The sequence below is a fragment of the Hypomesus transpacificus genome, chromosome 3, assembly GCF_021917145.1.
Source record: "Hypomesus transpacificus isolate Combined female chromosome 3, fHypTra1, whole genome shotgun sequence".
NCBI classification, from domain to species: Eukaryota; Metazoa; Chordata; class Actinopteri; order Osmeriformes; family Osmeridae; genus Hypomesus; species Hypomesus transpacificus.
The window spans coordinates 6,174,277-6,188,307 of record NC_061062.1 but is presented as its reverse complement, the minus strand read 5'-3'; the positions used below and the strand labels follow the sequence as shown (position 1 = coordinate 6,188,307).

General features: G+C 48.0%; 1 protein-coding gene across 6 annotated transcripts in view; it reads right to left on the bottom strand.

The window, feature by feature from the left end:
* Positions 1 to 14,031, bottom strand: part of smoc1 (SPARC related modular calcium binding 1) — a 37,917-nt gene that overhangs the window by 19,465 nt on the left and 4,421 nt on the right. For 3 of the 6 annotated variants that reach the window (XM_047046545.1, XM_047046537.1, XM_047046554.1), the window contains exons 2-8: positions 6,302 to 6,470; positions 5,504 to 5,587; positions 4,611 to 4,723; positions 4,274 to 4,373; positions 3,178 to 3,228; positions 2,677 to 2,724; positions 164 to 253 (exon numbers count right to left, since the gene is read on the bottom strand). In XM_047046545.1, coding sequence (XP_046902501.1) covers positions 164 to 253; positions 2,677 to 2,724; positions 3,178 to 3,228; positions 4,274 to 4,373; positions 4,611 to 4,723; positions 5,504 to 5,587; positions 6,302 to 6,470 — 655 coding nt within the window. The remainder of the gene's footprint in view (positions 1 to 163; positions 254 to 2,676; positions 2,725 to 3,177; positions 3,229 to 4,273; positions 4,374 to 4,610; positions 4,724 to 5,503; positions 5,588 to 6,301; positions 6,471 to 14,031) is intronic. The other 3 variants (XM_047046565.1, XM_047046574.1, XM_047046583.1) reach the window with 3 other exon arrangements.

Sequence of the window (14,031 nt, the reverse complement as noted above, 5' to 3'; positions counted from 1 at the left end):
TGCTGTCCAGGAAATACTGCTGGAAGTACAGTACGCACTTTTTTCTGCAGTTCTTTCCACATGCACTATTTGTATGTAACGCTTTGGATGAAAAACAAAAGTCAAAGCTAGACGAGTAGAAGGTGTGTCGCCAGGGGAGTGAGCGTGTTCTGGGGAGCCGTACCATCTCCGTCGGGGAGGACGTGGGTCTGCAGGGTGGGGGTGGGCTTGGAGCCGTCATCTGGGTTGAGAGTGAGGAAAAAACGGAAGGAGACTGCCATTATTGAGGTTAATACGATCTACTCTCCAGAAGTGTTGAATGGTTGGGATTTGCACATGGCCCGGCCAAGAGCACAGAACAGAGAGGAGGGTCAGAGGGAGAGGGATAGAGGGAGAGGGATAGAGGGAGAGGGATAGAGGGAGAGGGAGAGGTGGATGTGACAGATAGAGGGATAGGTAGAGACTCATTCCTTCTCTCAAGGCACACACCCGCGCGCACACACACACACGCACACACTTACGCACACACCCGTGTGAACCTCCAGACGCGCCTCAGAACGACATGCACGGCGCAAAAACAATCTCTCCTGCTCTCTCAATGTCGCTCTCTCTCTTGCACACGCGCACACGCACACACAGCCTGACAAACAGAGAGCCACACGTGAAGACACCATCAGCCCCTGCCCCCCCCCACACACACACCCCCCTCCATACACACACACATTACTGCTGGAGACTGAGAGGGGATGTTTGTTTTTATACTCCTAAGGCCCGTCAGTCAAACGTGTTATCTGTTAGACTGTCTGTAGCATCCAGGGATACTTACCTAATCACAACGCACATTACACTATCTTACCTGAGGCCCCGCCCAATCCCAAGGCACTATGCACCGTCACCCCCTGGGGCTCGCCCAATCACAGCCCACCAGAGCCCTGCTGAGGGGAGGGGCTTTACTACCATGTTAGGTTGTACTTGACCTGTTCAATATGGATGATGTTCAATAGGAATGATGTTCTGTAGGGATGATATTCAATAGGGATGATGTACAATAGGGATGATGTTCAATGGGATGATGTACAATAGGGATGATGTTCTGCAGGGATGATGTTCAATAGGGATGATGTACAATATGGATGATGTTCAATAGGGATAATGTTCAATAGGGATGATGTACAATAGGGATGATGTTCAATTGGGATGATGTTCAATAGGGATGATGTTCTGTAGGGATGATGTACAATAGGGATGATGTTCAATTGGGATGATGTTCAATAGGGATGATGTTCTGTAGGGATGATGTACAATCAGGATGATGTACGATAGGGATGATGTTCTGTAGGGATAATGTACAATAGGGATGATGTACAATAGGGATGATGTTCTGTAGGGATGATGTACACTAGGGATGATGTACAATAGGGATGATGTTCTGTAGGGATGATGTACAATAGGGATGATGTGCAATAGGGATGATGTTCTATAGGGATGATGTACAATAGGGATGATGTACAATAGGGATGATGTACAATAGGGATGATGTTCTATAGGGATGATGTACAATAGGGATGATGTTCTATAGGGATGATGTACAATAGGGATGATGTTCTATAGGGATGATGTACAATAGGAATGATGTACAATAGGGATGATGTTCTATAGGGATGATGTACAATAGGGATGATGTACAATAGGGATGATGTTCTATAGGGATGATGTACAATAGGGATGATGTACAATAGGGATGATGTGGTGAGAGGCAGACGAGAGTACACTAGTAGTGGGATGTGGACGAGGGGTATTGGGGTTGTTCGTTGGTGTGTGGGTGGTGTGTGTGTGGGGGGGTGTGTGTGGTGTGTGTGTGGGTGTGTGGGCGTGTGTGTGGTGTGGATGTGTGTGTGCTGTGGTATGTGTGTGTATGTGTGTGTGTGTGTGTGTGTGTGTGTGTGTGTGTGCTGTGGTGTGGGTTTGTGTGGTGTGTGTGGGGGTGTGTGTGTGTGTGTGTGTGGGTGTGTGTGTGGTGTGTATGTGTGTGTGCTGTGGTGTGTGGTGTGTATGTGTGTGTGCTGTTGTGTGTGGTGTGTATGTGTGTGTGCTGTGGTGTGTGTATGTGTGTGTGTGTGTGTGTGTGTGGTGTGTTCCTGGTGTCAGATGGAGAGTGGCAGCCTGTGGTTTGAGTACAGAGTTGAGAGGACCTGCCTGTCAGGTCTGAACACACTTCAACATACACATCACAATGTCCCTGGAAGACCAGAAACTAGTCATGTCTTCCAACAACAGCGAACCCAACAATATTTAACTGGAGCGGCATACAGTCTTCATAATATTTAATGTCATATATTGCAACTAAAAACAAATGTTTGTGTCTTTGAATGTCTGTATAAAGTAGGATTATTAAAAGAAGTGACCCATGCTGAAACAGAGAATGGAAGTCAACAAAGAGAGAACTGGCTCAGTTCTACACAAATATGGACTTTGAACTTGGACAAACACACATACACGCACTTACACACGAACATGCACACACACACGCACACACACATGCACCCACACACACACACATGCACACCCGCACCCACACAAACATACACACACATGTACCCACACACACACGCACCAACACACACACAGACACACACATGCATCCACACACATGCACCCACCCACACACACATCTCACACACACAGATCTCAACTCACCTTTTCTGCCGGAATTTGGAGGTCCAGGAGTTTTATCAGTGACTGACCCTGTAGGGAGAATGCACATCATTTATACACTCTAACACTCACTCACACATACACACACATCATGTACACACTGTACACACACTAGCATACACACACATAATATATACACTCTCCACTCACACACATTCACACATTTTCCATGTATACACACTACATTCACACACACACACATCATGTAGACAGTTAACAGTTTTTCCTGGACATTACAATCAGTGGAAATGTATATACAGTTTTTTTTATATACAAATATGCCGTTTTATAGTTTGATAGCGTGTTATTGTGATGCATAGTAATGTTATTTAGACATGTAGCAGATATCCTTCATGTTTTGTGCATGCATAGAGCCTTGTTTGAGCACTAAAGGGAATCAACAAACACTAGACAGACCAACCAGACGAGCAGGGAAAGACAGGCTTGGTTTTGTACGAAGGCTATTGGAAGGAAATGTACTACCTGACAATTCACCTGTCCCAGCATGAGTTCCCATAAATTCACGGAAGTTTCCTGCAAACGTATGTGAGATGATTGATTTGGGTCACAGCAAGCTGGCAGCAGCATGACATCAGGAGCAGGTTACAGGAGAGGGGCGGGGTTAATGTGGGCAAGGGGCGGAGCTTAGCAGGGCAGTAGGGGACCAGAGGCTAGCTGCTCGTTAGCAGACGAGACAGCAGGACGCATATACACATACACACACACACACTCTCACACACACACACACAATCACTAAAGGACACACATGCAGGCACACACATACAGACACACACACGCATGCGCACACACGTAGGCACACGCGAGCACACAGGAAACCAATACCTTTGCAAGAAACAAAGATGAAAATATTGGATCTGATGCAGGACTTAAGAAGACCAGGTAGATTTGCAGTGGGCCTGTTTCAAACTGGACACATTTCCACGTTGCTAGGCATTCTCAAAAATCCTAAGATCGATAGTTCTTGGCTATGGATGGAAGACATATTTTCCATTCTCAGTTGTGAGCTTCATTGATGTTGAGTACTGGAATGGAAGAAGGGGGGGAAGGTGGGGTCTGTCAAATATGAAGCAGGAGGCCACACAGGTGATTGGTGAATCAGCCATGGGGGAGGGGGGGGATCCTCTGGTCAGATGCCAGAGTAGGATGGGGGTGGGGAGGGGGGGTACGTGGCCACTTTCTAGTCAGAAATGTGGACCATATGCCGCGTTGGCTCTGGTCTCCACACCTGGCACAAGCTATGTGGATTGTCTTCAGTGGGAAAATGATGATCATTATCAGAAAGTGTTCCCATCCCTAGAGAGCAGGCCTCCTCTTCCTCTCACCACCAACTCTCTTTTCCTCCTACCTTCCTCTCTCCCCCAACCCTCCTCACCTCCAACTCTCCTCTCCTATAATTCTCTCCCTCACCCCACCTCTCATCCAAACATCCTGGTACCTGAACAGGTCACACACAGGTCACGCTACCTGAACACATGGGGGTCACCTTACCTGAACACACACAGGTCACGCTACCTGAACACACACAGGTCACGCTACCTGAACACACAGGTCACGCTACCTGAACACACGGGGGTCCGGTTGTGCACTGAGGAGCCGCTGACTGGCTTGCCGTCTGTGGTCACGCACCAGCAGTATCCTGTCAGGGTGTGGCACTGCACCTGGAGAGGAAGGGTCAAGGGAGGGTCAAACACCTAAGGTCAGGGACACACCTGGGTTAGGGTTAGGGTGCACGGGGAATTCGGGCTAGAGTTAGGGGTAAGTGGGGGGACATAGGGGGGTATTGGAGGGTTGGAGAGGACTCTGGAAGAGGGGTGTAGGGGTGGAGAGGGTTCTGGGAGCGGGGTGAGGGGGTTGAGAGGGTGAGGGGAGGCGGGTGGAGAGGTGAGGGGACAGACCTGGGCGAATGTTCCGTCCTCGTTGCATTCTGGGATGAAGAGGGCCTCCTGAGGCCTCTTGGCCTGCTCCAGGGCCTGGCTCCTCTCCAAACGACACTTAGACTGGCCGGCATCTGCAACACCAGGACAGCACAGCACTCTACTGTTACACTCTCAAGACACTCCACACAGCCAGCGCTTCAGCTCTCCTCCAACCAGGACGGTGACATTACACTTTGCATTTTATTCTTTAATCCAAAGCAACATACAAATACTGCATAAAGACAGGACCAGGCTGGTGACATCATTAGGCCCGTGACATCAAGAGGTTGGTGATATCACCAGGCCAGGGCATACAGCGACTGACCACAGTACTGTAGATACAGTACCAGTCATGACAACAGCCAAAACAAAAAACAACACTGGAGCAACAGTCCACAGTGACACATGCAAAACATCCTCCAAACACACCACAAGCTCCCCCCAGCTCCATGTCCTCTGACAGACCGTACACACTGTCGGGGGAAGGCTGGGAAGTGCGAGAGAGTTTGAGAAAGTGGGAGACAATGTGTGCATGTGTGAGAGTGGGTGGGGGAGGGTGAGGGAGGGTGAAGGAGGGTAAGGGGGGGTCGAGGGAGGGTGGGTGAAGGAGGGTGAAGGAGGGCGAGGGAGGGAGGGTGAAGGAGGGTGAAGGAGGGTGAGGGAAGGCGAGGGAGGGAGGGTGAAGGAGGGTGAAGGAGGGTGAGGGAAGGCGAGGGAGGGAGGGTGAAGGAGGGTGAAGGAGGGCGAGGGAGGGAGGGTGAAGGAGGGTGAAGGAGGGCGAGGGAGGGAGGGTGAAGGAGGGTGAAGGAGGGTGAGGGAGGGTGAGGGAGGGTGAGGGAGGGAGGGAAGACGGGAGGACGTGGCATACGAACCTTTCAGCTCAAGGTCCCTTTCTTCCAAGGCGGGCGTTGGTGCAGGAACCACAGGCAGCTGGTCAATTCTTACCCAGTTCTTACCTATGATAACAGAGCAACACAGACAGGCCTGGAGATTCAGCTGGAGGGCTCACACATGCACGCACTAGAGCCCGACCGATTTATCGGCGGGCCGATATTATCGGTCGATATTAGGCATTTTCCAAACTATCGGTATCTGCATTTATAATGGACGATAAATAAATGTATATAATTTATATTTCTTTATCTTTACGGACAAAACACCCTTCAACCAGTTATGAGTGTTGGCGTTGCATAGTTTGTCCACCAGAGGGCAGTCTACAACGTCCCTGTTGGCATCATTCGTGTTTAGAACGCCACAAACCCTACAACCAGCTGATCCAGCCAGAGTCGGGCAGAGACTTAGGGAAATCTGTTTATGTTTTATTACGCATTTATGTATTTTTTTTAATATAAATATATTTATATCGGCCGATATATCAGAATATCAGATTTTTTTAATCACCAAATATTTGTATCGGAATCAGCCTTAAAAATCCTTTATCGGTCGGGCTCTAGCATGCACACACACAGACACACAAGTGTGGGAGGGAGGGAGGGACAGAAAGAGAGGTTATGGAGGGTTGTGAAGGGTAGTGACGAGTTATAAAGGGTTAAGAAGGGTCATGGAGGGATGTAAAGGGATATGAAGGGTTATGACGAGTTGTGAAGGGTTGTGAAGGGTTGTGAACAGTTATAAAGGGATGAGAAGGGTTATGAAGGTGTGTTCCCCACCTCGGCAGCGCCCCCTGTGGGCTAGCGTCAGAGTGCGGTCTTTGCAGCGCGCCCTCTGCAGGTCACAGCCGTTGTCGTAGCTCCGGCCGTCTGAGCCACAGACAGGCTTGCCCTGCGTCCGAGAGCAGATGACCGACCCACAGTGAGTCTCCCGGTCCCCAATCAGCCACTGTACAGGAAACAACGACAGCTCAGTACAACAGCGAACACAGCACGAAGAATACACACAGCCTCCAAAAATACTACATATAAAAATGTACAAAACAGAAAGATTTATAGAACAGAAATACTTATATGTATTTATTTCAAAAGATGTGACTCCTAGGATGATCCTGTGATTGGCAGAAGTTCCATTTACTTGTATTGGTTTATCAAGTGCTTTAATCCAAAACGGCATACATGTAGTTCACGTACAAATACATGAACTGTAGGAAGAGCAGCACGTTATTAAGGACCAGAAGAGCAAACTTGTATTTCTGTGCTCTTTTAGACAGTGGTTAGTGACTGTTATTCACACAATTTATTGGTTCCACGCAAGCCCCTGAGCGGCTATTACTGTTGAGACAGAATTATAACATTGGGGGGAGGGGTGGGGGGGAGGTGGGGGGCGGGAGGTGGGGGGGGAGCAGTCTGCGGTATCTATCTATCCTCCGCCTCTCTGGTCTGGGACTAGCTTCAGACTAGCTTCAGTCCCACTGCTGCTAAACCCCCAGACCTGCGCAGCAGAGAGACCGCTCCTCCCCAGGCCCATCTTCAGGGCATCCCTGCCTGGAACGGCCTCCGTCTGACAGGCGTAATGACCCCTGGCTCCTCCTGTCTCATATAGAAAGACCCAGAGATCCCACTCAGGCACAAACCTGGACGGGTGCATGGATGTAACAGCGGAGGAGGAGAGGCTGGGAGTGATAGAGGGAGAGAGGGAAGAGGCGAAGAGGCGAAGAGCACAGGAATGAAGGGAGGGTGGAGGGGGAGGAGGAACGAGGGGTTATAGCGTGGGTTGCAGGACAATTCCGTTCAAGTTGCACAGAGTGTTCCAGTCACACACACATACATACACACACACACACACAAGCACACGTACACACACACGCACGCATACCAGCATACGGGAACAACTTCAGACTCAGCCCACACATATCTTGCTCGTCACACACAAAAGTAATATTTTGGACAACAATAGTGAAATGTTGCTTAGCGACTGATTTCTAACGACTGAGTCCAAGCATAGAAAAGCTATCAGACAGACCTCCACCAAATCTAGAAGGTTGCAATGCCAACCCAATGATGTCACCAGCTAAAGCACAGTCAATTCAGCCTTCCTAAACAGCTTAGCATCGTAGCATCACACTGGTTCGACGCTTCTTAAACTCTGTCCAGTACACTACCTGAACTCTGTCTAGCTATGTCTTTGAACCATAAAATATATTATGTATATATATAGTCATAAATGATATACTCTTCAACTGTTTTTTTCTTCTTAGCATGCTCTCTTTCTTTGTCTCTCTCCCTTTGTCTCTCTCTTTATTTGTCTGTCTCACTTCTCTGTCTAATCCAGCCAGGAAGATTATACTTTCCATATCATGTTCTCCAGCCTACATTCAAGACATTTCTGTTTTTAGAGCGCTCCCTCATTATTAATCTCACTGTGCTCAAACTACCATGCAGTTCAACAATTACCTAGTAGAGTAGAGGAGGGTTCGAATAAGGGTTCGAATGAGCCCATGAAAATGATCAAATCAAGGCACAAAATAAGAAAAACAACATTCGGTCCAACTTTTAATCTTATCCTAGTCGTGAGGCTGGCTGACTTGTTGTTCCCAGCTTGGTTTCTCTCTACGAGGTTGTTTAGCCTCTGACCGTGGGGGCCTGTGCCAGCACCAGGGTCTCTGAACAGCTTCGACCACAGACCCTCCGTTTCCTAGAAGGGGGACTGAGGGTCCCCACCATAAGAGAGAGAAACTGGAACTTGGGAGGTCCATGCCATTACTGACCACAATCACAAACCCTTCCTCAACCACACAGGGTCTGGATTAGACGTCACAGCCCCACCTGGTGATGTGACACCAAAGGCAGCGGCATGACACCCTTACTTCAGATGCAGGATAAGAATGTGTGTCCAGCAGAAGAGACAGCTCATAGCACGAGTAAGGTGGTCATTCAGCAGACAGCATCCAAGGCGACAGGAGGGACTCGAACCCGTGACCCTCTGAGCTACAGTCAAACGCTCTACCACTGAGCTATAACCATCTCCCATAGCCAAAGTAGACCTAGCAAGTGTTAAACTATCACTGTGATTGAGTAGCATGCTTAAACAACCTCCTTCTTGTTCTTGAATTTCCTTCTATATTCAATATAGAATATAATTTTTACTGTAAAGTTACAGTGAAACTCTGATTGGACAGCCAGAGCAAAGGTCATCAGTTTGTTTATCTGCAGGCTGCACTCATGATCATGTGACCCAGAGTCACGACCGAGGCAGAGCAGACAGTGAGCCAGAGGGGTTCTGGGTGAGTCAGCGCTGACTAAAGATGCTCCATAGAATTAGCATCCAAAACCCTTTTAAAAGGTGATGTTGAAGTCATAGCAGACTCCTCCAGACTGTCACTTCCTGTTTGTGTTTCAATTCCCAATATGAACAGCTGTTCACTTCGGCTTTAGCCAATAAATTAGGTTTTGAACATGATGTAATCTGTTCCGACATAAAGTGTGAATGCATTGGTAAATTGGGCAGTAAAAATTGAATGTTTGGGTCTTGGTTGAGCTTGTGTGTAAAAGAAGTTCAAGCATTTTAAATTTGTGTTTACTCTATGCATTTTGTGTCAAAGCAACAATAAATCTGTTAATTGTATAGCCAACACAGACGGATGTTGTGCTAACTGTGTCAAGAGCTTGGGAAACCTGTTAAAAGTATTGAAAAAAAGGTCATAGCAACTGTAAAATACTGTAAAGGGTCTTACACAATGTGACTTCAAACTCCCATTCCTGCATCCCAAACCCCACTGCTGTTAAGCACCTATTCATCAGCCATAGAGAGCATGAGTGCTCCAGCCATAGTTCCAGGTCTGATCCCTTCACCTCCATACAAGGGCTGTGTATCTGAGGCGGCCTCTGAGTGAAGGATTCTCACGTCCTTCTCAGAGAGGAACAGTGCTCCTCTGGGTTTCCTCCCAGTCTCCAGCTCCAGTCAGCTGAAGGGGAAGTCACCCGCCCCGCCCCTCCCACCCCGCCCCAATCCCCCGGCAGGAAGGCTATCAGCCACAGGCGTGGCAGGCATCTTGTCTTCCAGGAGAGCTTCTGTCGGTTTCATCAGTGTCACTTCCATCAACTCCAAAAGTGACAGGTTCATCTCACAGCCCAACAGGTCACCTGGAACTGTTGTTCATGTTGTTAAGGACCACCCAGCCACCTCGCCACCACTGCCAAACCACCCCAACACCACATGATGACAGAGTGGACTCGTGAATATTCCCCCGAAGCAGCGACCACGTCTTCTTGAGGCTGCAGAACACAACACACGGCACACCCCCCCCCCCCCCCAACGCAAACACCATGACCCTGTGACGACCCCCCACCCCCTCCCTCCAATTCCCAGAAACCGATGAGACATACAATACGGGCGACCATTGATTTACCAGTAGTAAAGTACCCTCTCGCAAGGCTTTAAAGGAGTGTTTGAATGTAGTCTTCTGGAAACCTGGGTCTGGAGAGTGGACGCTGGGAACAGGCCACCGACATCTCCACAGACAAACCCTGCCCATACCACAGAGACACATCTCCAGTCGGAAACTGGAGAAAACCCCCAGACCCCCGCTTCACTCATAAAACAAGTGAAATACAACCGCATTGTGCAACCATTACAGCACTATCCAAATGGTCTTTTTACCATCGCTGGCAATCAGTTTGATTCCACTCTTACTCCGCTGCCGTTGAACAATAACCAGGAAGAAACGATCCCATCAAAGAACAATCCGCTTCAGGCCTCGTCTTAAAACGTGGAGCGTAAAGACAGAGGCCATGCTGAGCGTAATGAAGGTCATAAATAAACAAAACCACATAAGAAACTTGAGGTATAATAGGTATTCTAAAACTATTAAATTGAGCTTTCCAATTGATTTTATATATGTTGGATAGGGATCATTTGTTTGGACAGTTTGTCTCCGTGAACTCACCTATAAAACCCTGTATGTCGGTGAAGCACGTTAGTATGGTCATCTGTGAGGTGGGAATTTCTCCCAGTTTTAGTGTAAACTTCACATAATTGGCTTGGATTGGCATGGATTCTGCTGTGTGTCTGATGTGATTGGCTAGCATGGATTCCGTGCCTGATTGGCTGACCTGGTTTAGGTTGCAGATACTGTTGTTGCCAGAGGGGATGAGACTAGCCAATAGTCTGGCTAGAAAGAAGCTTCTGCTTCAACTACTAACTGAACAGTTTGGAGTCTTACTGTAAATTGTGTGACTAGTATCATTAATCAGACAAGAAGTTCAGTTCTCCCCACCTTCAAGAAAAGGCTCAAGACGCACTTGTTCCGGGAGTACTACGGCACTTAGGAATGTTTGTCTGTTTGCTCCAGGATCACAATTACTCTTATTGAAAGACTTGTTGCTCTTGTAAGGTAGTTGTAACTGACTTAAAACTATTGTACTTGCTGTGTAATATATTTTTGTTGCTTGCTTTTTGCCGCAGGTACACCCTTGCACTTTTTCGAGGTTCATGTTGTTTAATTGTATCTTGTTTAACAACATGCTCTTATGGTTCTTCCCTTTGGGATTTTTTTTTCTCACAACGTATGCTTCATGTTTTTGGTTACCCTCAATGTTTGGGGCTATCTCGTTTTTATGATCAGTGACAAAAAAGCGTCTGCTAAATGCATAAATGTCAATGTAAGTTGTCGACTTTCATTTGTATGACACTGCTTATTTCAAAGGGAGGGAGGGAGGGAGGGAGGGAGGGAGGGAGGGAGGGAGGGAGGGAGGGGGAGGGAGGGAGGGAGGGAGGGAGGGAGGGAGGGAGGGAGGGAGGGAGGGAGGGACATGTGCCAGCTATGCTCTAACGTGTGAGAGAGTCATTACCCCTTTGGGCTGAACAACAACAAACAATAACAACACACAGTGGCACACACACGCACACTCAGCCGAGTGGTACATCCTAGACTCTTTTTCGAGCCACTTTGTGGAGAACAATTAAATGAACTCAGATGTAAGGAACATTTCCCTCCTGGTGGAGGCTGATGAAGGGAATCCAGTAACTAGGTCAGTACAGTGAGAGGTTGACCATGCTCGTTAACTTGCCCAGTACAGTGATAACTAGCCCAGGACAGTGATAACTAGCCCAGTACAGTGATAACTAGCCCAGGACAGTGATAACTAGCCCAGTACAGTGATAACTAGCCCAGGACAGTGATTACTAGCCCAGTACAGTGATAACTAGCCCAGGACAGTGATAACTAGCCCAGTACAGTGCCGTTTACCAGGTTTACTAACTAGACCAGTATAGTGAGAGGTTTAACAGGCTTCGCTAATCACTTCAACAATGACCATTCTAGTTTGAGGAAATCTTTAAAGCAAACGGCATTGTTCATACTGTTCCAATTAACACACTTTACTTAAGGTTGTTACATAAAAAGACAGAAACATATAATGGAATGTTTCACCAACCCACCCACCCTCCCTTTTCTTTTAAAATGCTAATTAGGTTTTGCCTTAAAAAGAAACCTGCAATTTTACTTGTTCTCAAAATACCTCTAAAATAGAGTTGCAGCATGTTGTGAACTGGCAAGCACAAAAGGCGCTGGCTAACATTTCACACAGGAGGTGTGAGGTGTGTGTGCCACTCTCAGCATGAGGTGGGACTGGAGCTAAAACACACCCACACACACACTCACACACACACACACCTGGCCACAGACACACACACCCATTACGGAAGAATGAATGTGACCGGATATTATTCTCAGACCATTTCTTGATCACCCTTTCATTTGTCGCATTAAAGTTAACAAAAGAATGAATGACCAAGAAACAGATGACATCCTTATTCCGTGGAAGATTAACCAAATAGGATAGAGAGAAAACTCATCCTGGGGGGAAATGAGTGTAAATCAGATTATCAACATTCCTTGTTTGTCCCTAATGCCCTATCTTGGCGAAGGAACAGTCACTTTTTCGGGCTCTCAGGAGCTGTCTCCACATCGGACTCCCCCCAGTCCCTCCTCACCCCCACTCTCCTCTTTCCTTCCCCTCCCTCCCCCCCCCCACACCCTCTCTTCTCTCAGCAAGGGGGGGGGGGGTGGGGGGTCCAGCAGTATTCTACATGTGTAGCTTCAGCTGGGTTTACAGTAAAACGAAAGGGTTTCTGTTTCCCTCGCTTTACAAGAAAAAAACGATAGTCGACGTAAACCTTGTAAAATAAGACACATCCAACCCGTCATTTTGCCTCCGTTCAGGAGCCGGGCAAAGAGCATGACCAGTAGAATGGGAAGAGGCTGTAAAGTCAGAGGAACGAGGACATGCAGAAAAGAATCCAGCCAGGACCAGACGTATGACTAAACTCCAGCCACATGTGCTACACACGGTTGTGTAGTGGACATGTGGACTGCATGAGTGGCAGATCATCCAGGCTCTGGACCGTGGCTGTGGTGTGGATGCTGGGTGGAATGCAGGGCTGGGCACCTGCTGTATGCCCTGAAAAACGACCCCAGGGGCCTCCAACCACTGCATCTCCTCGCTCTGATTACACACGCCTGAAATTGAGCGTGAAACACTTTTGTTGATGGTACCGCCATCGGGAAGTATCAACACCCGGATGCAATTCGATTGGCCGCTGGTGATGTCAGGCCGACACAGCACTCCCGGAGGGAGACGGAGCAGTTTGATGTGGTTGAGAACAGAGAGAGGGAGAGAAGAGAGGGAAGACAGAGGGAAAGGGGGGAGAGGGGAAGAGAGGGGGAGAGGGGGAGAGGGGGGAGAGGGGGAGAGGGGGAGAGGGGGAGAGGGGAAGAGGGGGAGAGGGGGAGAGGGGGAGAGGGGGAGAGGGGGAGGACGTCTGCATTCATGTGTTCATCTGTGTTTGTGTCTGTGTTCGCCGCAGTTTCTTGAAAAGTACATGTTCATCTTCACTTTCCCACAATGCTATTCTCTAGAACTTGACATCAGTCTGGGCTTGTGTTTGTCCAGAGGCAGGCTCTTCCCCTAACTTGGCCTACTGTTCACATGTGTTACATTTGAACAGCTGTCTACATGAGACCAGCAATTCCTATTTGACAAACATGAGATATTTACAGCACATAGCGTAAATGGTTGGAATTCCAAAGCAGTTGTTCCATCAATAGCATTAAGCTCCTCAGCGTTGTTGATTCAATTCGCTCCTCATGTACGGTCAGAAGTAACTAGAACATATCTCTTGATTCTTATCAAGTGCCCCAAGTGTTGAGCTTCAACATCAAATGTCAAAGAATTTGAAATCTACACTGACTCCCCTTCACTCATTAAGACACACACACCTTTGAGGAGTGTGGCAGGCACTCTTGGATAAGTGTTTGAACCCTTGCTGTTAGTGTTGCCTTTTAAACACACACTCATGTCTCATGTGGCGCTAAATCTTCATCCTCCCTCCTCCTCCTCAGGGCTGACCAGCTGTCACATGACAACAAAGGGTGGGAGTCTGTGTGACATACACCTAGACAACAGTAACTACCACTCGTGGACAGGTTACTGCGTGAATGTTGCAC